Consider the following 23,171-nt stretch of genomic DNA (forward strand, 5'->3'; position numbering starts at 1 on the left):
CGATTTGTAACTCCCTTTCCTCCTTAGAGTACGTCTAGACTGTAGTCACTTGGGGTGGTTGCTGTTGGAGCCGACATACCCAAGCTAGTTTTAATCTCGCTAGCCCAGGCCACAGAACTGAGAAGCTGTGGCAGCATGAGCGTCATCGTGAGCTAGCTTCATAATTACCCAGGGTTCTGTGTGGGTTTGTACAGCCCATGCTGATGCTCGCTGTGCTGCAGTGTCACTGTTCTATGACCCTAGCTATGACACTGCGTCGCCCTAACTACACTGACGTAAGTGCTACACCTCTCATGGAGATGGAATTATGATGTCAGTGTAGCGGGCCACTTGCTTCGGTGGAAGCAGCAGTCTAGTGAAGACACTGACATAATTAGGTTGACATAAACTGCCTTATGTCAACCTAACTCTGTAGTGTAGGTTGTGTAGACTTAGCCTTAGTGAAGCTGATTTTCCTCTCAAGATTTACACTTTCTCTCCTGTCTTCCCTCTTTCGCCACAGTGTCCAATGCAGCTCTGGCTCTGATTCAAACTGGAGAGGTTTCGCTATTTTATTAAGTTGGAAAAACTTCCATGAGCAAATGGCAGCTTTAAAAAAAAAAGTCTCAGGGGACTGGAATCTGGTGTCTGTGTGATGCTGCCATCAACAGCCTCTGTCTCTTGTGTACCTGCATTGATGCAATCTGCCAGCTATGGAAATCAGAGACACAGAGCTGGAGTCCCTGCTGAATCCCCACATGACCCAGGGAATCAGTTACTATGGGGCTGTTATGCCTTTATGTCACCGTCAGAATAATTAATAGGAGCAGCATCTCCAGGAGCAGCATCATTCCGAATGGCTAGAGCCAACTATTAAACAATATAATCATGTCCTCCGAATACCTGACTGACCGGCATAATGTCCCTCTAAGTAGAAAAAAGATAGGACTTGGCTGCAAATAATATTAGCCCCAATTTTTATTGAGGCTGCTGGATACAGATAGAACCTGGCAGTTACCTCTGGCTGTCTAGATCCCAGATTAATTAAACATAGCAGTTCTTACTGTTTGTTCCCTGCTGGCCCTTCATACTGGTTTTGTGTCTTGAAGGGGCCAATGAAAGGGTGGAAACAGCTCCCCGGACATATGTACCCCATTGCTGTGGCTCAGAGAAGAGTCATGAAAATGATTAAAGGACTGGAAAACATGAAGTGAGGGACATAAGGATCTCAATCTGTTAATTTTAACAAAGAGAAGGGTAAGGGGTGATTGATCACAGTCAGTAAATGCCCATATGGCAAACAGAAATTTGATAATAGTGTTCTTTGATCTAAAAGACAAGTTTCAATGGCTGGAAGTTGAAGCTAGACAAATTCAAACAAGAAGTAAGGTGCGAATTTTTAACAATGAGGGTAATTTACTACTGGACCAACTTCTCAAGCATCATGGTGGATTCTCCATCACTGGGAATGTTTAAATCAAAATGGGGTGTTATTCTAAAAGCTGTGCTTTAGTTTCAGGGATGTCATATGGCTTGTGTTGTACAGTAGGTCAGACTAGATGATCCCAATGATCCCTTCTGCCTTTATAACCTACTGGTAAGGAGGCTCACCCCCCAGGTGATGGAACAACTCCATGTGAGCCCTCTTGGCGTAGGGAGGGAGAGGAAGGGGCACTGTCAGAGCACAGGGACTCTAGCTATTCTCAGCTGTCCACACATGCTAGAATACTGTTGTAGCCTAAACATAAGTGAGAGCTGCTCTGAGGCTGCCTGAAAATATAGGGAGCACAAAGGTGACTTTAAGTTCCTTTTCCATCACCCTTCTGCTCCAATCCTGCTTGAAGTGCAAGAACAGAGACACAGGACCAACCTACTGTTGCCACATGGAGGTTTTGAGTCTAGGTTGCTCTAATCCTGCAGAGGGCACTAGGGGAAAAGAAGGCTTCAAGCCACAGTGCACTGCAAATATTCTCCTCCATTTTGTTTCTCTGATAACTGGGACAAGGAAGGACTCCTGAAGCATTTCCCTTTACAGTTTCACTTTGTGTGGTCGAGACAAAGTCTTGAAATCTACCAGGTGTTCTAACAATGAATGTTTCCTATACATTCAAATAGTAGATGGGCTGGGTATAGGACCATTGAGGACATACCAAGCACTTAGAATTGTGTTTTTCACATCAGCAAAGATTTTCCTTCTCTTCATCATCTGTAGGGCATAATATGGAGAGATTGCAGTACAATGCTCTTTAACTTCTAACTCATCCTTGGTGCTTGCAGCAGCAAGATTGTCATTTCTTAATTCTACTGTTTCACATCACCACTGCAATTCCAAGAGCTGGTGAATCAAACATCCTTTCTGGCAAGCATATTTCTGGCTGAAATAAATTCAGTACATCCTCCAGGAAGAATGATATCCCAGATCTGAGTTAATCAGTTACCAAAGAACTTTCCATCACTTCCTGATTCCATTTTCTCAGGCAGAACAGTCAGTCTTGAATTTTGAATACTTGCATGGTTTTCAAGGAGACCAGTTCTGCTCAGTAGTCTAACTATCTCATTAAAAACTGCATCTTATCTGGTGATCAGTTCAAGCCAAAGCCCTGGATCTGAACAGTTTGAAGAAAGAGAGGTTGTTTCAGAATAATCTGAATTTTGCCCCTATTTCTGTGGTGGATATACCAAATACTGTACTTAATTTGTGGGTGCAGTCAGGTATTGAAAAATGTAAGTGACCGAACTGTGTGTGCAAACAAAGTTTCTTTCCCCTGTGATCAGCTAATTCACATTTTTTCTTCCTCTTCCTTTAAAACTCCTCCTCACCCTTCTTACTCCTTCCTCCACTTGGCATCCTAACCCACTTGGCTTCCTCACAAGAATGAGAGAGAAGTAAATGACCTTAGCCTAAGTTTCTTTTGCAGGCAAGTCTCCTAGTGAAGTCAGTGGGAGTTCTGAGTGCACAAGGAGGATCAGGCTCTAACTTTAAATATGATACTTTTATTTAAAAAAAAGTTGTAATCATTTGTAAAATAAAGGGTTTAGAATTAAAGTCACTTCTGAGCCAATAACATAATCCTATTTTTGGATTGTGGGACTACTGAATGGTAAATAACACTTTTCCCATAAAATGTTTCCATCTGGTATGTTTTCTTGCTGAGATATATGATATTACTGCTATTTAACCAATATTTAAAGCTATGTGTGTGGCAAATTTTATATCCACCAAAACCATTATAAAGGTGAGCTATTGCAAGAAGAAATGTTTCCTCAGTAAAGTATCAGATTAAATGCTATATGTATATTTAAAACACTCTATTGCATTCTTTCATTTTGTACACTAATCCAGCCAAGCCAGAGTCTCCATAGCAAAAGAAATGACACACTGAGGCCATAATGCAGGTGATATCTGCGGTCAGAGAAGGACAAATATATGAGGATGTCATTTTCTAAAAGGTAAGAGTTGTAGCTATTCTCCCTTCACTTTCATTTGATATAGCTCTGGTCAATTTCACAGCCTTTACCAGTACTGAATGGGGAAATTGGAAAACTGCAGAATCGATTTGCAGGAATGAAGTTCTATTTTCTTTTACACCTCTTTCATCAGAGTCACTATCATTCCTGTGTTGTGTGGTATGATTATCGACAGCAGTCTGGGCACTGCTGATAATTGCTAACAGAGGGTAAAACCATTCCCGGCAAGAGAAAGTAGAACCATGTAAGCAGCAGTCATGACATAGAACAGTACTATTTTTACCTTCAATGTATGCTTCTGCAGGACATCAGTAATGCACTTGTTTATTTCTGAGATTCAAAGGTAAAGACTTTATTATCTAAGATCTTAATTTAAATTAATGGTGCCTTTCTTTGCTTGCCTTGTTTATACAAAAAAAAATTAAAAATTACAGAAAATTACTTCTCTGCTTACCATAGAACTGCAGATCTTGTTAAATCAAGGAAAGAGAAAAAACTATCAGTATCCTAAATGTATTTAGAATGTAGTGGCTTCTCCTTTCATTTAACCTGCAGTTCACAAAAGGAAAACAGTTCTGTACGTTCCTTCTGATAACCATTCAAGTCACAAAAGTGAAACTTGGTTCATTATTGTTTTCTCCCACTGGGCTATCATTTGGTCATTGCAAATAACTCTGAACAAAACCAATAGCCTTCAACCACTAATCTCTATTCCGAAAAAGAGATTGTGCTTTGTACTGTTCTAGATCATTGACAACAAAACAGTTTTTTGTCCATTAAATTAGTTTGGTTGCCTCTTTGCTATTTACTACCATAGCACCTAGGAACCCCAATCATGAACCAAGACCCCATTGTGCTAGGGACTAAACAAACGTAGAAAAGATGGTCCCTGCCCCAAAGAACTTACAATCTAATTAAACCTTTTTTGGCTGTTTTTTCCAGAAAAATCAACATCATGGAATGAAGTCCTTACTGATTGTGTTATCCAATTAGTATTACACCACTGACCATATCCCCTATAAATAGTGTTGGGAATATTGCCCTTGTTTTCTATTTCTGCTTCATGCTCCTGGTGGTCTTCTCCAGTGAACGTAGCAATTTTTGCAGGCCCAAATAAGATGGAAACAAACTTTCTAAAAACTAATCCCTCCAAGGCCCCACGTCTGCAACTGCAGCCACCCGCAGGAGAGACTGTACCTTTGTGATGATGCCGCACTGAAGTCAGCCAGTCTTTGGGTGGGCACCGATAACTGCCTGCCAGGACCAGAGCCCAAGCCTGCTTCAAAATTTGGCCACAATCTTGCAAACGCTGGGGCATATGCTTAACTTTACTGCCGGGAGTGGTCTTGTCAAAAAGCACAAACAATCATGAGCCTGCACGGGGAGGCTTTCCCCCTTCGTGAGTCTGTAGCTGTGGCGTCCCTCCTAAGGCATTTAGGCTCCCACGGCCTCGGTTTTCTGCAGAAGAGACGGGGGTGCAGGGCCACAGAAAGGGAAGCCTCTGAGTGAATCTGAGAAGGAGGAGGTGTGGACCGGTATGTCGCGGCTGGTCTAGAGGGGAACTAGCTCGGAATGGCAGCTAAGCTGGGCCCAGGAGCTGGTGTGGGAGAAGCGCGCCAGGGCGGGGAGCTGGGGCGGGACCAAGCGCCCCTGTCCCAGGAGCTGGGGCAGGGCAGCTGCCGTGGGTTCGCTTCCCACCCCAGCCAGGCGCGCGGTTGCCGCCCCATGCGGCCTCAGACGGAGGGGCTGCCAACCCTCCCGGAGTGGCCTGGAGTCTCCAGGCATGAAAGGTGAAGCCGGAATGAAAGATTAGGCCCTGGGATGAAATCTCCAGGAATTCTTCCCACCACACCTGGCAACCTGGCCCTCCTCCAGGTGCCCGGGCCGGGCGGGGCGAGGGGGGTCTGGTGGCCCCGCCAGCCCCGCCCCCAAGGCCTTGGGGCCAGCGCCCCCCGGGGTCGGGAACGCTGGGAGGGATGACAGGGCCCCCCCCCCGCCTCAGCCACCCGCTGCGAACTACAAGTCCCAGCGGTTCCGCCGCGGCGGGCCTCAGGAACTACGCATCCCAGCATGCACCGCGCGCGAAAGGCCCGCGCCCCTCCCCGTCCCGGCGCGCGAGAGGGGAAGACTACGTTTCCCGGCATGCACTGCGGGCCCCCGCCAATCGGCGCGTGGTAGCTTGGCTGGTGCGGGGAGGCTGGTTGGCTGGCGAGGCAGTACCCGCCCCCCGGAGAGGAGCAGGGGAAGGGGAAGCGGCCCCGGCCGTGACATTTCCCTCGCTCGCAGCCCGGGCCCCGAGAATGGCAGCGCTGGGAGGTCGGTGCGGCCGGGCCGGGGAAAGGGTGTCTGGGGGGAGGGGTGCCGGGAGGGGGGGTTTCGGAGGGGGGGGCAGAGCTGGGGGGTGTCTGGGGGGAGGGGTGTCTGAGCGGGGGCAGAACTGGGGGTTGTCTGGGGGGAAGGGAGTCTGAGGGGGGGCAGAGCTGGGGGGGAGGGGCGTCTGAGGGGGGGCAGAGCTGGGGGTTGTCTGGGGGGAGGGGCAGAGCTGGGGAGGGGGGAGGGAGCTGGGGTTGTCTGGGGGGAGGGGCAGAGCTGGGGGTTGTCTGGGGGGAGGGGCAGAGCTGGGGGTTGTCTGGGGGGAGGGGCAGAGCTGGGGAGGGGGGGAGGGAGCTGGGGGTGTCTGGGGAGGGGCAGAGCTGGGGGAGGGAGCTGGGGGTGTCTGGGGAGGGGCGGAGCTGGGGGGGGAGCTGGGGGTGTCTGGGGAGGGGCAGAGCTGGGGGTGCCTGGGGGGAAGGGTGTCTGAAGGCAGAGTGAGTGGGGAAGAGAACTGTGGGTGGGGTGTCTGGGGAGTAGTGTCTGGAGGAGAGTGGTTGGTTGGGGGTGCAGATTTGGAGGTGTACCTGATGGGAGGGCTGCCTGTAGAGGGAAAAGAAAATGAGGGAGAAGGAGTAACATGGGGGTCAGAGTGTCTGGGGTGCTAGGTCAGGGGAATATATGTTGGGGAGAACAGAGTGAGGAGGGGAGCAGAGGTGACCAGTCGTGGAACAGATTGGAAAGGGAAATCAGGGAGAGAGCTGGTGGGAGGAGTTTGCAGGTCAGTGGTGTCAAATCCTGCAAATAAAGAAGCTGGGATGCAGGGGTGAGAAGCTATATGTTGCCAGCTCCATTTTTATGGGGAGCTTCTTTGGTTTTGCATGTTGGTTAGGCGACTGGCAGATGGGAGAGTTGTTCTGGACCTGTTCAGTGTTGGTATGTGGGAGTTTGCATTCCCGTCTCACACCTACAGAAGGAAGTATATGTTTTTTTGCAGCTCTCAGAGTTTGTGCTCTCTCTCCAGGCACGAGGAAGTGTTGGAGTTGAACTTAGAAAAGGGTTGCTGTTTTTTATTGAGTAGTATCACTGTTCTCAATACTAAACAAGGACCGGTGACTCACCTGTACTGAGGAGAATGCACTCTAGTTTAGAATATCAAAGTTGTCACATCTTGCTCAGTGCTGTGGAGAGACACTTTTACTGAATACTTATTTTAAGGGAAGTGCTTAAAGTTCTTTCTGGAAAAAGGAGTATTTTTTGAGAATTGCTCTAAGAATGATTCAATGAGATATTGAGAATCTTAGGCCCCAAGCCTGCCAGCAGATTCTTGTGCACATCAGAGCCCTATTGATTTCACTGGGACTTGTGGGACAAGGTTGTGTCTGGCTTTTGTATAGGGAAATGTTGCAGCACACTAGCACAAGACAGGTTTTAAATCTCCCATCTATCATGGTTTTTTTTTTTTAAATGTGTTTAGCCCTGAATGCATTATGACTATTTTCTGTGCAGTCAGCAGCATTATCTGACTTACAGTTTTCAACACTTCATTTTTCCTGTTGAGCTTTCCTTTGTTGTTGTTGAACAGAAGACTCATTTCCCTTACGAAACAGGTTGTTGCGCTGGAAACATTGCTCAATTTTCATTTTGGGCTTTACCTTATTAGGAACCATCAGATATTTTCAGAAGTGTACAGTTTTTAATTTCTTTTCATGATAGACGTCGAGTCCTTTCACATTTGAGTAATAATTTTAAGTGCTAGCCAAATAATTTTTGTAAAATACATACATATTTATACATAATGTTGTTTAATATTTGCAGTTGTGCGTATTTGCTATTGAAAATGTAAACTGTACTTTAGGACTGTAATCTTGCCAGTTATTTGGAAAAGTCAGTAGCCAATGTTTATTTCCCATTTCATTGTTAAGCACGTACATAAGTGTTTGGAGAATCGGGAACTGAGTCACTGACTTGTTTCATTCTTTTGTAAAAATGGGATAATAAAATACTTCCAATAGCTCAATAAGGATTGGGATAACTGGGTGAAAGGTTATGTAATATATAAGTGCAAAATATTTATCATGTGACTGTTTCATCTTAAAGTTGATAGGTGTAATTTACAGATTTAGCCACATAAGAGATTGTGGAATTTAGAGAAATGAGGAATCTCAAATCAGTAGTCATTCTTAATGCTGATATATGGTGTATTTGTGTTAATATGGATATATTCTTGATAGTGTGCTCTGTTGCTTTTTCTTTATTGAAATACCAGTGAGGCTATTTTGTTTTTTTTAAATAGAACTAAGTAAGTTTTCACAAACACTGAATGGAATTCCTTCTTCAAACACAGTCAGCAGTGGAATGGATCCCTTTCATGCTTGCAGTATTCTCCAACAACTTAAAACAATGTACGATGAAGGACAGCTGACAGATATTGTAGTGGAAGTTGATCATGGGAAGACATTTTCCTGTCATAGGAATGTTCTTGCTGCAATCAGTCCTTATTTCAGGTATAGTATGTAGGTCCCTGCACTCGTATTTACCAAGTGCAAAATCACTTTTATAATTTATTAAATATTTTAATTATTGATAGCAATTATAAAACTTATACCCATCTGCAGCTGTATTCTGTGTGACTTCTGCTAGTGATGACATTTCAGATTTAAGAAACATCTCTGTTTCTTCAATGATCTCTTCCAATTTGCTTTTAAAATGAATGAATTGGCAGCACCTGCATTTTCAAGGAAACTTACTTTGGAAATGATTTCATCTTCATGTTGTCTTTTTTTAAAAGAAACCTCTGTGGGAGATCCATTCCATATTTTTTTTATCATCATAGCATTCAAAATTTATTTATCTTTCCTTAACATCATTCATACATTCTAGCATATTGACATGCAGTGCATTACAACTTATGATCCTGGGTTGAGTGTGCCGACTGGAAATTTGAGAGAACCTATTTATGTGTGTAAATTGAGCAAACTAGATATGGAATTAATGAGACACAAACATGAAACTCCAAACTGTCATTTCTGAGTCACTTGTAAGAGTATAAGTGCACTTTATATTTAGGTAACTGACCGCGACAGCATTATATGAATGATGATCAGATATGTGCTGTTAATAGGGCTGTCAAACAATTAAAAAAATTAGTTGCGATTAATCATGCTGTTAAACAATAATAGAATACCATTTATATCAATATTTTTGGATGTTTTCCACATTTTCAAATATATTGATTTCAATTTCAACACAGAATAGTGCTCACTTTATAATTTTTATTATAAATATTTGCACTGTAAAAATAAAAAATATTTTTCAATTCACTTAATACAATTACTGTAGTGCAATCTTTTTATCATGAAAGTTGAACTTACAAATGTAGAGTTATGTACAAAAAATAACTGCATTAAAAAATAAAACTATGTAAAACTTTAGAGCCTACAAGTCCGCTCAGTCCTATTTCTTGTTCAGCCAATCGCTCAGGCAGACAAGTTTGTTTACATTTATAGGAGATAATGCTGCCTGCTTCTTGTTTCCAATGTCACCCAAAAGTGAGAACAGGCATTCGCGTGGCACTGTTGTAGCCAACATTGCCTGATGCGCTAAAGATTCATATGTCCCTTCATGCATCAACCACCATTCCAGAGGACATGAGTCCATGCTGAACATGGGTTCTGCTCAATAATGATCCAAAGCCATACAGACCAAAGCATGTTCGTTTTCATCATCTGAGTCAGATGCCGCGAGCAGGAGGTTGATTTTCTTTTTTGTGGTTTGGGTTCTGTAGTTTCTGCATCGGAGTGTTGCTCTTTTAAGACTTCTGAAAGCTTGCTCTCAGATTTTGGAAGACACTTCAGTTTCTTAAACTGTGGGCCAAGTGCTGTAGCTATCTTTAGAACTCTCACATTGGTACCTTCTTTGCATTTTGTCAAATCTGCAGTGAAAGTGTTCTTAAAACAAACAACATATGCTGGGTCATCATCTGAGACTGCTATAGCATGAAATGTATGGGAGAATGTGGGTAAAACACAGAGCAGGAGACATACAATTCTCCCCTAAGGAGTTCAGTCACAAATGTAATTAACGCATTATTTTTTGAACGCTTGGAAGCGTGTCCTCTGGAATAGTTGACGAAGCATGAAGGGGCATACGAATGTTTAGCATATCTGGCATGTGGCTGGCTACAAAAATACCATGTGAACATCTGTTCTCACTTTCTGGTGACATTGTAAATAAGAAGTGGGCAGCATTATCTCCTGTAAATGTAAACAAACCTGTTTCTCCTTAGTGACTGGCTGAACAAGAAGTAGGACTGAGTGGACTTGTAGGCTCTAAAGTTTTACATTGTTTTGTTTTTGAGTGCAGTTATGTAACAAAACAAAATCTACATTTGTAAGTTGTGCTTTCATGATAAAGAGATCCCACTACAGTACTAGTATGCAGTGAATTGAAAAATACTATTTCTTTTATCATTTTTACAGTGCAAATATTCGTAATAAAAATGTGAGCACAGTACACTTTGTATTCTGTATTTGTGTTGTATTTGAAAAATGTAGAAAAACATCCCAAATATTTAATAAATTTCAATTAGTATTCCATTGTTTAACAGTGCGATTAAAACTGCGATTAATTTTTTTAGTTAATCCCATGAGTTAACTGCGATTTAATTGACAGCCCTAGCTGTTAGAATGGTATGTACGTTATGATAAACTATATTATAGTTATCTTTAGACCTGTAGATAGAAGGGAATTGAAAATAAACTGCTAAATATTTTTCTTTTGTAGATCTATGTTCACTAGCGGCCTTACAGAAAGTACCCAGAAAGAAGTTCGTATAGTTGGTGTTGAAGCAGAGTCAATGCATTTAGTATTGAACTATGCATATACCTCCAGAGTAATGCTGACAGAGGCCAATGTCCAAGCTTTGTTCACTGCAGCTAGTATCTTCCAGATCCCTTCCATACAGGACCAGTGTGCTAAATATATGATCAGTCATTTGGACCCACAAAACTCTATTGGGGTGTTTATCTTTGCTGATCACTATGGTCATCAGGAACTCAAAGACAGATCACAAGACTACATTCGTAAAAAGTTTCTGAGTGTCACCAAAGAGCAAGAGTTTCTCCAGTTGAGAAAAGACCAACTCATAAGTATACTGGACAGTGATGACTTAAACGTAGACAAAGAAGAGCATGTTTACGACAGCGTTATAAGGTGGTTTGAACATGAACAAAATAAAAGAGAAGTGCACCTTCCAGAAATATTTGCCAAATGCATCCGCATGCCTCTGTTGGAAGAAACATTTTTAGAGAGAATCCCTCCCATGTTTGCACAGGCTATAGCCAAAAGCTGTGTACAAAAGGGACAACCTAGTGCCAATGGCTATACACAACGGCTTGGAATGACTGCTTCTGAAATGATCATGTGCTTTGATGCTGCCCACAAACACTCAGGAAAGAAGCAAACAGTGCCTTGTTTAGATTCAGTCACAGGGAGAGTGTTTAAACTATGCAAACCACCAAACGATTTGAGGGAAGTTGGAATTCTTGTATCACCTGATAATGATATTTACATTGCAGGAGGCTACAGGCCAAGCAGCAGTGAGGTCTCCATAGACCACAGAGCAGAGAGTGACTTTTGGATGTATGATCACTCTGGCAATAGATGGCTACCTAAAGCTCCTTTGCTACGAGCCAGAATAGGCTGCAAACTGGTTCATTGCTGTGGTAAACTGTATGCAATAGGTGGTCGCGTTTATGAAGGAGATGGTCGAAATTCACTAAAATCTGTGGAGTGTTACGACAGCAGAGAGAACTGTTGGACAGCTGTCTGTCCAATGCCTGTAGCAATGGAATTTCATAGTGCTGTGGAATATAAAGAGCACATCTATGTTTTACAGGGTAAGGTACATTAACTGTGTAAGCAATCTTGTTTTATCAGTAGGGAAGGGAGTTGTCTAGTTCCAGTGCTTCTACTCCTTTGAACTTCCTAAATTGCTCACTTCCTGCAGATTTTAAGAGTGCCAGAGGAGTAGGGAACCGAGAAAATGGGAGTGGGGGAGAACAGAGGGGAGATGAGAGAGGTAGTGGAGAATGGAAACATGACATTTCTCCTCAAAGTGGGGGCAGCAATTCCACCTCTTGTACACTTTAAGAAGCTCATTGTGAGGGGGAAACTTATCCTCCTTTTGCCTCCACATCCCATGTAATCTGTAGGCTTATTGGGGGCTTTTACAACCTCTCCTCACTTCCTGAGAGGATTAGTAAGCTCAGTACAGCTGGTCAGAAAACTTTCATCCATTGGGGAAGAAAATCCAGTTTTTGACCACCTCTGGCAATGAGCCTCCTATTTTAGCACAAGGTTATACAAGATGGAGGAGATTAAATAGACTTTATGAAATTGTGATTGTTTACAAACATTAGGGATGTGTTGTCTAAAATGGAGTCTACACGTAAGCCCAAGGAGCAAGAGATTTTACAGTGAAGGGGAAATGCTGAAGAACTTGACAGAGTTTACCAGTAGGATGTGCAGCAGTCTGTTCTGAGATCCTGAATTCATTATAGTGACGTCAACTACTGTGCCATAATTAAAGGCCTCAGTTATTTTGTTATTAAACCATTACCAATGGAATTATATCACTCTGCTGTAAGAATATATGCAGACCTAATTGTAACATACTTCATAGAAATGTAGGACTGGTAGGGACCTTAATAGGTCGTCTAGTCCAGTCCCCTGCACTGAGGCAGGACTAAGTATTATGTTGACAAAATAAGTGTTTGTTTGTCTAACCTGTTCTTAAAAACCTCCAATGAGGAAGTTTCTACAATCTTCCTAGGTAATTTGTTCCAGTGCTTAACTACCTTTATTTCCTAATGTCTAACCTAAATCTCCTTTGCTGCAATTTAAGCCCATTGCTTCTTGTCCTCTCCTCAGTGGTTAAGAAGAACACTTCCTCACTTTCCTCTTTTTTGTAACAACCTTTTACGTACTTGAAGACTGTTATGTCCCCCCTCTGACTTCTCTTCTCCAGACTAAACAAACCCAGTTTCTTCAATCTTTCCTTGTTGGTCATGTTTTCTAGACCTTTTAATCATTTTTGTTGCTCTCCTGTGGACTTTCTCCAATTTGTCCACAGCTTTGCTGAAGTGTGGTGCCCAGAACTGGACACAGCCAAGAACTGGCTTTGTAGAATTTGAGATGATTATTTGAGTGGGAGGCCCAAGATCTGCAGAGAAATCCCACACATCTCTTTAAGCACCTGTAGAGGCTCAGGGCTCAATATGTCAGTCCTGGACCTTCTGTTGGCTACTTTTCCTGACAGGCTCCCCTCTCTGATCTTGCCAGTCTTTGTGAAGGGGAAACTACAAAAGATGCTGACAGTTCAGCATTACTTCCAGAGGGAGAAGAAACCAATGTAGGTTTGCAAAGAGGCAATATTGCAAATCAGTGCCATGATTCCCTCCCAGCTGCACACCACAGTTGCACTGAGTGGGATTGATAGGATTCCGTGGGATCTGGAGAGAATTCTACAGAGTGGTTGCTTTTTCTTTTTATTGTTCCTGGACTAAGTGAGCAGGGAGAGCCAAATTTTGTTAGTGAAAACCATGTGGTAGTATGTCAGTCTGGAGTTTCAGCTAGAATTCTGAGTTTACCAACTTTTTATTTGGGTTTAAGTCAAATGACCCTTAGGGTGTGTCTTATTGAAAAGGAATGCTAGGGGTAGATTTGGTGCAATGCATAGAATGTTGTTCATCCGTTAACATTTTGTTTCAGCCTGCTGCTTAAAAATCTACATTCCTCTTCTTAAAAGCTTTTTACAGAAAGTATGTCCCATTTAACTATTTTTCTGAAATAACTAATTGGTAGAAAACTTACAGAATTTTTTTAGTGAAATATGAGAGTATCTTCCAAGTGGGAACTTCAGAATAAGAGTATTATTGTTCACATCTTACCAGATGCATGAGAATGCACCTATGCGACTTTTGCTTTTGGATGGTTCTATGGGTTAACTGGATGCTTACACAAATAAAGAAGCTAATCCATTGTGCTACCCAGCCCCCAGTTACATACAGTATAACTGTTGTGCAGGGAAAGCCTCTGGTGGGTCGGGCCGGTTTGTTTACCTGCCGCGTCCGCGGGTTCGGCCGATCGCGGCTCCCAGTGGCCGTGGTTCGCGGCTCCAGGCCAATGGGAGCTGCTGGAAGCAGTGGCCAGTACGTCCCTTGGCCCACACCGCTTCCAGCAGCTCCCATTGGCTTGGAGCAGCGAACCGCAGCCACTGGGAGCCATGATTGGCTAAACCTGTGGACGTGGCAGGTAAACAAACTGGCCCAGCCCTGCAGGGGCTTTCACCGCACAAGCGACGGAACAAGTTTGGGAACCACTGCTATAGATGATTAAATGGTTTTTATTTCCCGGTAAAATAAAGACTAAGTGAATACTTGAAACACCTTAAGCTTTAGAGCCTTGAAGGACTTTTCCCAGAACCTCAAACATGGTTTAGAAGTAGGAAAGGATCGTTAACATGTACATAGCTAAAGCATTGCACTGCTGACAGCCTTCAAGCTCCCCCCTTTTCAACCTGATTTCAGAGTCTGGCAGCCACGTGGAACTGTGTTCAGAACGATAACTCATAACCTCCGTCTTACGCTTGTGGGTTTTTTTGTTTTTGTCTCTGTAGGAGAATTTTTCCTCTGCTATGATCCACAGAAAGATTACTGGGGTTTTTTAACCCCAATGACTGTGCCTAGAATCCAAGGCTTGGCAGCTGTATACAATGACTCCATCTACTACATCGCTGGAACCTGTGGAAATCATCAGCGTATGTTTACCGTAGAGGCCTATGACATCGAGCTAAATAAGTGGACTAGAAAAAAGGACTTCCCATGCGATCAGTCCATTAATCCCTATATTAAACTGGTACTCTTCAAAAACAAACTCCATTTGTTTGTCAGAGCCACTCAAGTCACTGTTGAAGAACATGTTTTCAGAACCAGCAGGAAGAATTCACTCTATCAGTATGATGAGGTTACTGACCAATGGCAGAAAGTGTATGAGACTCCAGATAGGCTTTGGGATTTAGGCCGGCATTTTGAATGTGCTGTTGCTAAGTTGTATCCGCAGTGTCTTCAGAAAGTTATTTAATTTTATTCGCTAACAAGCCTTAGTGATTTCAGTGGTATCTGATGTTAGAGAAAACATGTCTTAAAAGAAAACAAAGCAATTGTCAGTATTTAATGTCAGCGGAAAGAGAGAGTTTTTTGTACATGGGGATGGGTGCTCTTTAAAGGTTGCAGGCTTGGGAGGGAATTACTCGTTCATTTTAAAATTGCTGATATTTTCCAGGGGAGCAAGAAGGAGGTTACAAAGTGCAATTATCAGCATTTTTTTTTCTGGTAAACACTTAATCATGTCATTCTTGAGGGGTGTGTTTTGTGATAAAAGTAAACAAAGAATAGAAAAGCCAGGATAACTATGCACTACAATGAAAGAAAATTAGCATTAATAGCTAAGGACATCCAAGCTGGTCTGAAGTGACTTTTTTTTTTTAAAATACGGGTAAAATCCTGAGGCAATATCACTAGGTCTTTATGTTAGATCAACTGAAAGTACAAAGAGGAATGCTAGCTCCTGATTCTTTTTTTGTACTGTTTTGAAGTCTACTAAAATGTTCATAATGTTGTTTGTGCACTACCTTAGTTTGAGGGAAATATTGAAGTTGGAAGCAGAACATGAAGTATATTTGTTCGAAACAGAGAAGGCCTACTGTCATTTTCTATCTGTGGGCTTTGTTAAAATCAAGCTAACAGTATAAATAGCTATTTTCTGCCAATTACCGATAAATGTAGTGCTTGAAAAGTAGTTTTGACACTGCTTAAAAACATTTTCCATCCCATAAAGGGCTTAAACCCAAAAGTTGATGGTGCTAATACATTTTTAATACTTGTATGACTGAAATGAATGGGCCAACCCTACACCACTATTTAAAACAGCTTGCTATTATTAATGGAGTCTGTCTTCTTAGGACCCTATCCTGCCATTGTGGGGTTTTTTTTGTTTTTTTTTTAAGTAACAGTTTACTGCAGTGGGAGTTCCTGCACAGAATGACGACAGGATATGGCCTTAGTGGCTGTTAATTTTGTGGAGAGCTCATTCTGCCTCTCATAAAGGGTTTGCATGTGCTCAAGTAATACTGAAAAATGTGGCTTAACTTGATTATTCTCCTCCTTTTTCCAAACCCCCAATTACCTTTTACTATTCTGTTCTGACCTATAATGTGAAAATTTTGCACTACTGAGCTGTCCTCATGATCCAATTTATTAAAACAAAGTTATCCACAGAAATCCATGGTTTAAAGAACTTTAAATGCAGATGTAGAATAAGGATCCAATATATTATAACACTGTCTCTGTGGATTGAACATCTAACTTATTTTTCTAATGATAAAGTAAGTTTAAAGTTTAGCTTCTTCAATCGTTAAAACTGGATGTAAAAGGGAAATGTTTAATCCTAGAGCTCATATCAGCTCTGCTTTGCCAGGTGTAATTTGTTACAAAGCTTATTCTCTCCAGAACGAGGCATGTTGTATCTTCCTATATATTTAACTGATTAACTTCTCAAATTGAGGTAAAGGAAAGCTGTTTTATTTTAAATTGATAATGGTAAGTATTGTAGCAAAGGATGGCCATTATCTGAATTAACAGCTGTTTCAATAAGCCAAATGTTTCACTCAGTAATAGTGTAACACCCTGGCATAACTGTTGAGAGACTTGGGATAACATTAACTCAGTGTATGGCCTTGTTGTCACAAAATAGGGTTTTATTTTTTTTTAAAGAAACAAACTCACTTGGTTTTGTTTTTTAAATCTTGCACAAAATATCAAAAAATGAACTGTGAAACTAAAAGGAAAAGAAAAAAAAAAAGCCTCTTTGCATTTACATACCTCATTGTCCAGAGATTGACCAGACTGCTTCTTTTAGGTGTGGGTGCTGGAACATCCTTTAAGATCGAGATCATATGAATAGTTGCTAAGAATGCATTTTTAAACAATGTTAAGGTATGTGGCTTCTCTTTTTGTTTAGTTCCTTCAAGATACTATTGTTATCCACTGCCCACAATAAGAATTTTTCTTATAAGACTATTTCCATGGCTTTTTTTTTTTTTTTAACATTTTCCATAGTCCTTGGCTAGTTCTATTTGTGCTATTGTAGGACTCTAGCTGCAAGCTTTCTGAAGCACCCTCCCTTACAGTATTGCATTAGTGTGTAAAACCTTTTTTTCCTCCAAAAAGTGTTATGTAACTGTTGTTTTTTAAAAGCTTGGTTGACTATTTACAAGATTTCTTGCTGCTTTTTGACAATCTTCTATATTTATTTAGTAGAACAAATTTCAATATATTACTTGAAAATATTAAATAGAATTTTGAGTTAACAATTGACTGCTCATGTGATGTATAGACGTACAATATGCTGTGGTTAATTCTGCAGTAGGTTTGTTAATTTTGTTTATCTGCACTAAAGTACGAAGATCTCCATTTTCTTTAACCATTCAAAATAAGATTGTGATCCAAGACTGTAATGTGCTTAAAAGCTAAATCCTGGAACTTGCATAGGAGGAGAAAATACTGAATCTTATGCATGAATACTTTGTTTAAACAGAAATATAACTGAGACATTTTGCCACTTCTTAAATGCTTTTAAATTCTTTAAAAGTCAGATAACTGGTGAAGTCTTGCTGTAGCATCAGATTTTAAAAATTAAACTTGCACAGTGTGAGAACAATTGATTAAAACTGCACCAAAGGTACTCGTAATTTACATATGGCTCTCTGCATCCTCTCTCTGCCCATTTATCGTTTCTTCTGCTCTGGTTTAGACTGCCCTTATTAAATTGACACTTACTCTTATGCTGATACTTTAAATTTAAACATTCCCCCCTCCCAATCTTATCAAAACACACAATAATTTGTACTCCCCATTTTCTTCTAAATTTTGATGTTGATTAAATCACTAAAACTGATCTTGGTGCATCAGACATGTGTAGTGCGTATGATCTGTAAGAAATTGAAGAGCTCCCTGTTGCTGTTTAGAAATGGCATCCAATGTTCAGTGCTCAGGTATGTTAGTAAGAAGTACTGTAGTCCTATGAGGGCAAATGTGTGGATTTTTAAACATTTTGCCATAATTGCACAATTTTTGCATTTTTACTTAATGTCATGTTACGTTTCTTATAAAAAAATAAACCTATTGTTGAAATACAACGGACTTCAACAGTTTTTAATTGTAAATGTATTTTAAAATGAAGTTGGTAGAGCGAGCAAGTAGAAATTCATCCGTGTGCTCTCTTCCCAGCTCTGCAGTTCTACATCTCAAATATTTGCCATCCCTGCACTTTGTGGCACCCTGGCACACTGTGGTTGGGGAAGCTGGTGGGGCCTCTGATACATCTCTGCTCCATACACATGTAGGAATGTAGAGCAGCCAGAAACGCCTTTGCCAATGCAGGCAGGACCAACTTGAGGGTCTCCCCACCCCACACCTCCCTTGGGCTGTTATGACTTGTGCCAGTTTTGCAAGGCTGTTTATAATTTTGTTCAAATTGTCCTTTTTTGCATAGCACTCCCTATCCTAGGGTCACTGGGTACTTTACAAACCTTATATTGAGCTTTCCAGCATCCCTACGAAGTAGGGAAGTATTTCACAGGTAGTGAAAGAGAGGTACAGAGTGGTTAAGCAACATGGTTGAGTTCGCATAGGAAGTGAATTGGGAATATTACTGAGACCTCCTGCTCTTTGACTTTAACCACAAGTCCACCTTCTAAGTAACTAGTTAACTCGCTAGAACAGAATGGGTTGTAGCACCCTTATCAGCACAGTACATTCTCCAAGATTTCTCTCCTTGTAATGAATTTCACAGCACTTAAAGCTGCATCTGGAGAATCTCTGCTTGTATGTTACATGGTTTGTTTGTGAGCCTTGCATTCTTGCTGAAGGAATGCCAGATGATCTAGCGCCGATGGGCTGGCTCCGTGGTTTCCGGGGAAGGCAGTGTGAAGCAGTCAGTCCTGGGTGACTGTGACCATGTGCTGACTGGAGCCCACTCTGAGCTTCAGTTTAGAATGTTCTGCCTCCCGCAGCAATATTGAGTACTACTCTGCAACTCCCACATGAAACCCGTTCTAGCTTTGGCACCCTTACAATGTGTTCTCAGTTTCTGGGCATTTTTTTTTAGTGACTCTAGGCAGGGTTTAGCCACTTGCCTTAATTAATGGTTGGCGTATCCTTCCTCTGATAGTCAATCTACTTTCCTCCCTGCTCACAGGTACTCAGTGATGTTAGTGCCTTTTCTGTTTACAAACTTGCCAATGGTTGTAAGAGACTCATACTTGGGAGGGAGCCATAGGAAGGGAAAGCCTCTTTTTGCCCTGTGTGGCCCAGGCTATACTGCAGGCAGTTCTGGCCATGCCTGAAAGGCTTCTGCCAAAACCCAGGAATGCTTCCCATTGAAGTCCAAGCTAAAAGGCTGATCAAACCAGCATGGAGGAGGTCAGTGAAGTGTCAGTCTGTGTCCTCCTGTGTGTCTTGTATGGGACTGAATACATTAAGAGTAAACGTTAAATTACTCTCCTCCCCAATAGCTATTCCTCTGCTTCAGTCTCCACTTCCAATGTCCCCACCAGAGACTGGGATGGAGTGATGACTTGCACTAGGCAGACAGGCCAGAGTACAGCCAGCCCGAGCTAGTGTGAACTAACATACAGCCAGTGGTGGAGGTAGATGGGAGTTCAAATTGATCCCAGGAGGGTTTGAAATAGCAGATGATTTATTTCCCATACAACTTCTGTCCAGTGTCTAAGAATCCTCTGCTAAGGGAGGATTAACCTGAATTCTCCCCTCCACTCTTTCCATTGGTTGATAGAAAGAAAAGAGGGGAAAGCCCCCAAATTCGGATTACTCATAAGGATGACGTCTCTGGTATGATAGTATAAACCCCTTGGACTAATCCATTACCAGAAAGAGGTGAAGCTGACCAAGAATACTTCACCTCCAAGAACAACACAAACCTTCCTCTGGATTCCCGAAGTGAGGGAGAGATTGCAATAGGGAGATCAGATTAAGTCCCAGTCTTCAATGTGGACAAAGCTGAAGCTTCAAAAGCTTAAAAAACCTATTCTCTCCACAGCAGGAGATTTCTAACCAAAGAGACAATAGAACTGAAGGATCACTGCACAGGAACGTAGGAAGCAGAACATGTATATCAGCCAGTGCCCTATAGGCCTAGCCTTATCTGAATGTTTTTTGTTCTCTGTACTTGCTTGGCTGTGGAGTTCATGGCTATTTCCAAAGGATATCAAAGGAGCTATGAACAAAATTGGCTATAGCGTCATTCAGAGGAGAGGTTTCTATAGATGCCTGTAAATTTTCAGCCAGTGTAATGGTTGCTAACTGGGTATCTAGAAGGCACTTTTGGTTAAGAATAGTAAAGGAGACACCCAGGTGAAACTGGGGCAAGACACTCCTGCAATGGATCACCCCCTTCCCCCAAAGAAATGCACATTATTTGGCTTCCTTGCCCCATCCCCCCAAAAAAGACAAGACAAAACTCCATAGAGGAAAATTGAATTTCCACCATGAGCTCCAGATGTTCCTTTAGTCCTTATGGAAAAAGAGAATATCAGAGACAGGACCTTATCCACCTACCCCTCCCCCGCCATAGAAAAATCCAACCCTGGATAAGATTCAAAAGAGGAAAAGTGAACGGAACATGGGTTGAGTGCTCAGTCTCAGAAAAGGGATTCTTTACTGGCTCTCCCATTCTCCATCTCTCTGGGAGAGCTTTCAAGCAATGAGGGCAGGTTATTCTATTTCCTGCAGCACTGAAGAAAATGCTCCTTGCCACATGTTTCAATGGGAGCAGAGTTAGGCTTGTGCTACTGTTCTCAGGCTTTTAAAAATCCAGTTAGAAAACCTGCAGCACAGCATGTAGGACCTAACACGTTTCTTGTTAAAAATAATAAAAATTACCCAATAGACAAAGTTTCATTAGCACAATCTGCTATGGATGGATTTATGAATGTTCAGCTAACTTTACACGGCCGGGCTGCATTTTGAAAATGTAATCCTCCTAAAATGTTTCACAAGGTTCAGACATTAAGGGCTAGATTGTGTCCCTTATGTCAAACCTTGAGCAGAGGATGGTGTGGGCTCTCTGAGGAGAAGTACAGGGAAGATTAATTGTGGCTCAGGCCTGCTTTTTGAATGGGAGCAGCAGGGGAGGTTGGGCCATGTTCTCTTTCTCCACCCCCACCCAAAGCAGGAGTGAGCAGCCCCACAGTACTGGGACTGCTGTTGTGTCCTGCACTGGAGGAAATGCTCCAGAAGATAGGAGGTTTCTTGTACATCCTTCCACAACTAAGAGCAGCACGTAGTTTGGCCCTAATCTCATAACCCGAGTAGAGCAAATGGAAAAAGCAGGCACCTAGCTAGAACTTCTTCCTATCATTTAATCTGATGAATGGACTCTGAACCGATAAAAAGACAAGTGCTTATTTAGAGCCGTAAGTGTTAGAGCGGCCCAGCAAAGATAGTATAATACTTAGAATCCACCCACCAGAATAGTACCAAATAAATCCAGAAAGGAATATTTTCCAAATGCCAGCATCCTGTATTCTGGTTTGTAGTGACAATTTGTGCTCTCTGCTCTACAGCTCATTTACTTTTGCAAAATGCTGTCAGTGCAGATTCTAAACATACTGCACCTACCTAGTTAACAAAGAAAATCCCAAGACTGAGGTTTCCAGAAACTTCATGCATATTGGTAAAATTAACTTGCTAGATTTTAGCAAACAATTGACAGTCTAAGCTAAGCTGACACAATAGAACAATTACTTTTGTCAAAGAAATCTGTTCATATATTGGATTAGTGTTGGATAACTTCTGCAATAGAACTTTTAATAAATATTTTGAGTTTTTTCAACTAATTCAGATGGTCTCTGTTTATGCTGTGTTAGTGATGGATTTCTGCAAATATACTGATGCACAAGTTTACTGAAAGGAATGTTTACGTGAACAGCAAATTGTGCATAAATCTTGAGAGAATGTTACAGTAAAATACATTTTATGTTGTATGTACTCCAAAACCCTGATTTTCAGAGTTACTTTCCTCCAAATAGGGGCGCTGGGAAGTACGTCATAGCAAAACTAACCAACACAGCTCCAATTTCAAAGTGGAAATATTTCCAGTGTTGGAATTTCAATGAAATTGTGAAATTTGAAAGAATGAAAAGGGAAAATATTTCAACATAACTTTTGCAAATTTTCACCCTTTATATTTGTCAACCGACTATAAAGCTGCTCTAACTTTTTTGATTTGTGAATTTTAAAAAAACAACGCCTCTATTTATTTCTGAACAGCTCTGTTCTCCATGAACTGCATGTCAACAAGCCAGAGTGCAAGAACTGCTTGTGGAAAATCTGAATAATTTTTTAAAAAAAATGCATATAACAAACCTAGAGATACATTCTGCTTCAACATTTTGTGTACAGAAACAGGAAGAATGTGTCTAATCATTATAAGTTATTTGCTCCGTTCTGTTTAGGATATGCATCCAAAAACCAAACTAAGTAATGCACCTTCTTTGGAGAACTCTAAATGAGAGAGCCAGATAAAAGTAGACATATAAGTCTCTGGAAAAAGTCTGACCACTCTACTTGTCTAACCTTTTCTTACCATTATTCTCCTTTCAGCAATCACTCAAAATATCTTGGGTAGCCAAGTAATGCAGAATGTATCCACTATGTACATGTAATGTACTCCCTCATGGGTGGTCTGCAAGGTTTCACCCTGAAACATTTGGATACAAAAGTACAAGCTTCTAAGGACTAAGCTCACAGGAGCAACTTCATTAGCTGATGGCAATAATAGTAGCTACTAGAAGAGAATTTAGCTCCACTTTACCCATGTGTTATGTACACACATTAGAAAAATAGTACAAATATTTATATTTAATAAATGAAAAATCCTAGCTGGTACAAGTTGTAAGGCACCAGCCTGGAATGGCACAGAGCCAAAGAAGCTTTAAACCTGGTGTGTCTGAGCAAAGAAGAAACAACATTTTTGGCCAAAGGCCAGCAATGCAGAAGCTGCTTAATTCTAAAAGTCTCAAGGAATTTCACCTTTTGCAAGGCCGGTAAGATTTACAAAAACATTATTTCTAAAGGGTTTAATCTCAAGAGAAATGGATCCTATGAGCTCTATTTTCCCTGTGACCACAATCGCTTGAGCAGACAGATTCCAGTCCAGTACAAAAATACACAGGACAAAATGTGTGTTGTGCACCATCTCAAACTGTCACTTGCTACTTATCACAGCACAATATTCTGGGATTAGCACGATGTAAGAGAGAGCCAATTCTC

The 23,171-nt window shown here is 41.6% G+C and overlaps 1 protein-coding gene across 2 annotated transcripts; it reads left to right on the top strand.

The window, feature by feature from the left end:
- Positions 1 to 5,673: 5,673 nt before the first annotated feature.
- On the top strand, positions 5,674 to 18,074 carry KBTBD8 (kelch repeat and BTB domain containing 8). Of its 2 annotated transcripts, none has more exons than XM_073351047.2 (4): positions 5,674 to 5,763; positions 8,054 to 8,264; positions 10,543 to 11,657; positions 14,438 to 18,074. In XM_073351047.2, exons 1-4 carry the CDS (start codon positions 5,748 to 5,750, stop codon positions 14,899 to 14,901), a joined length of 1,806 nt encoding a protein of 601 aa, XP_073207148.1. In that variant the 5' UTR covers positions 5,674 to 5,747; the 3' UTR covers positions 14,902 to 18,074. The 2 variants fall into 2 exon arrangements, with proteins under 2 accessions (XP_073207148.1, XP_073207150.1); XM_073351049.2 differs by having other exon boundaries at positions 8,105 to 8,264.
- Positions 18,075 to 23,171: the final 5,097 nt, after the last annotated feature.

Source organism: Lepidochelys kempii, chromosome 7 (assembly GCF_965140285.1).
Source record: "Lepidochelys kempii isolate rLepKem1 chromosome 7, rLepKem1.hap1, whole genome shotgun sequence".
Lineage (NCBI taxonomy): Eukaryota > Metazoa > Chordata > Testudines > Cheloniidae > Lepidochelys > Lepidochelys kempii.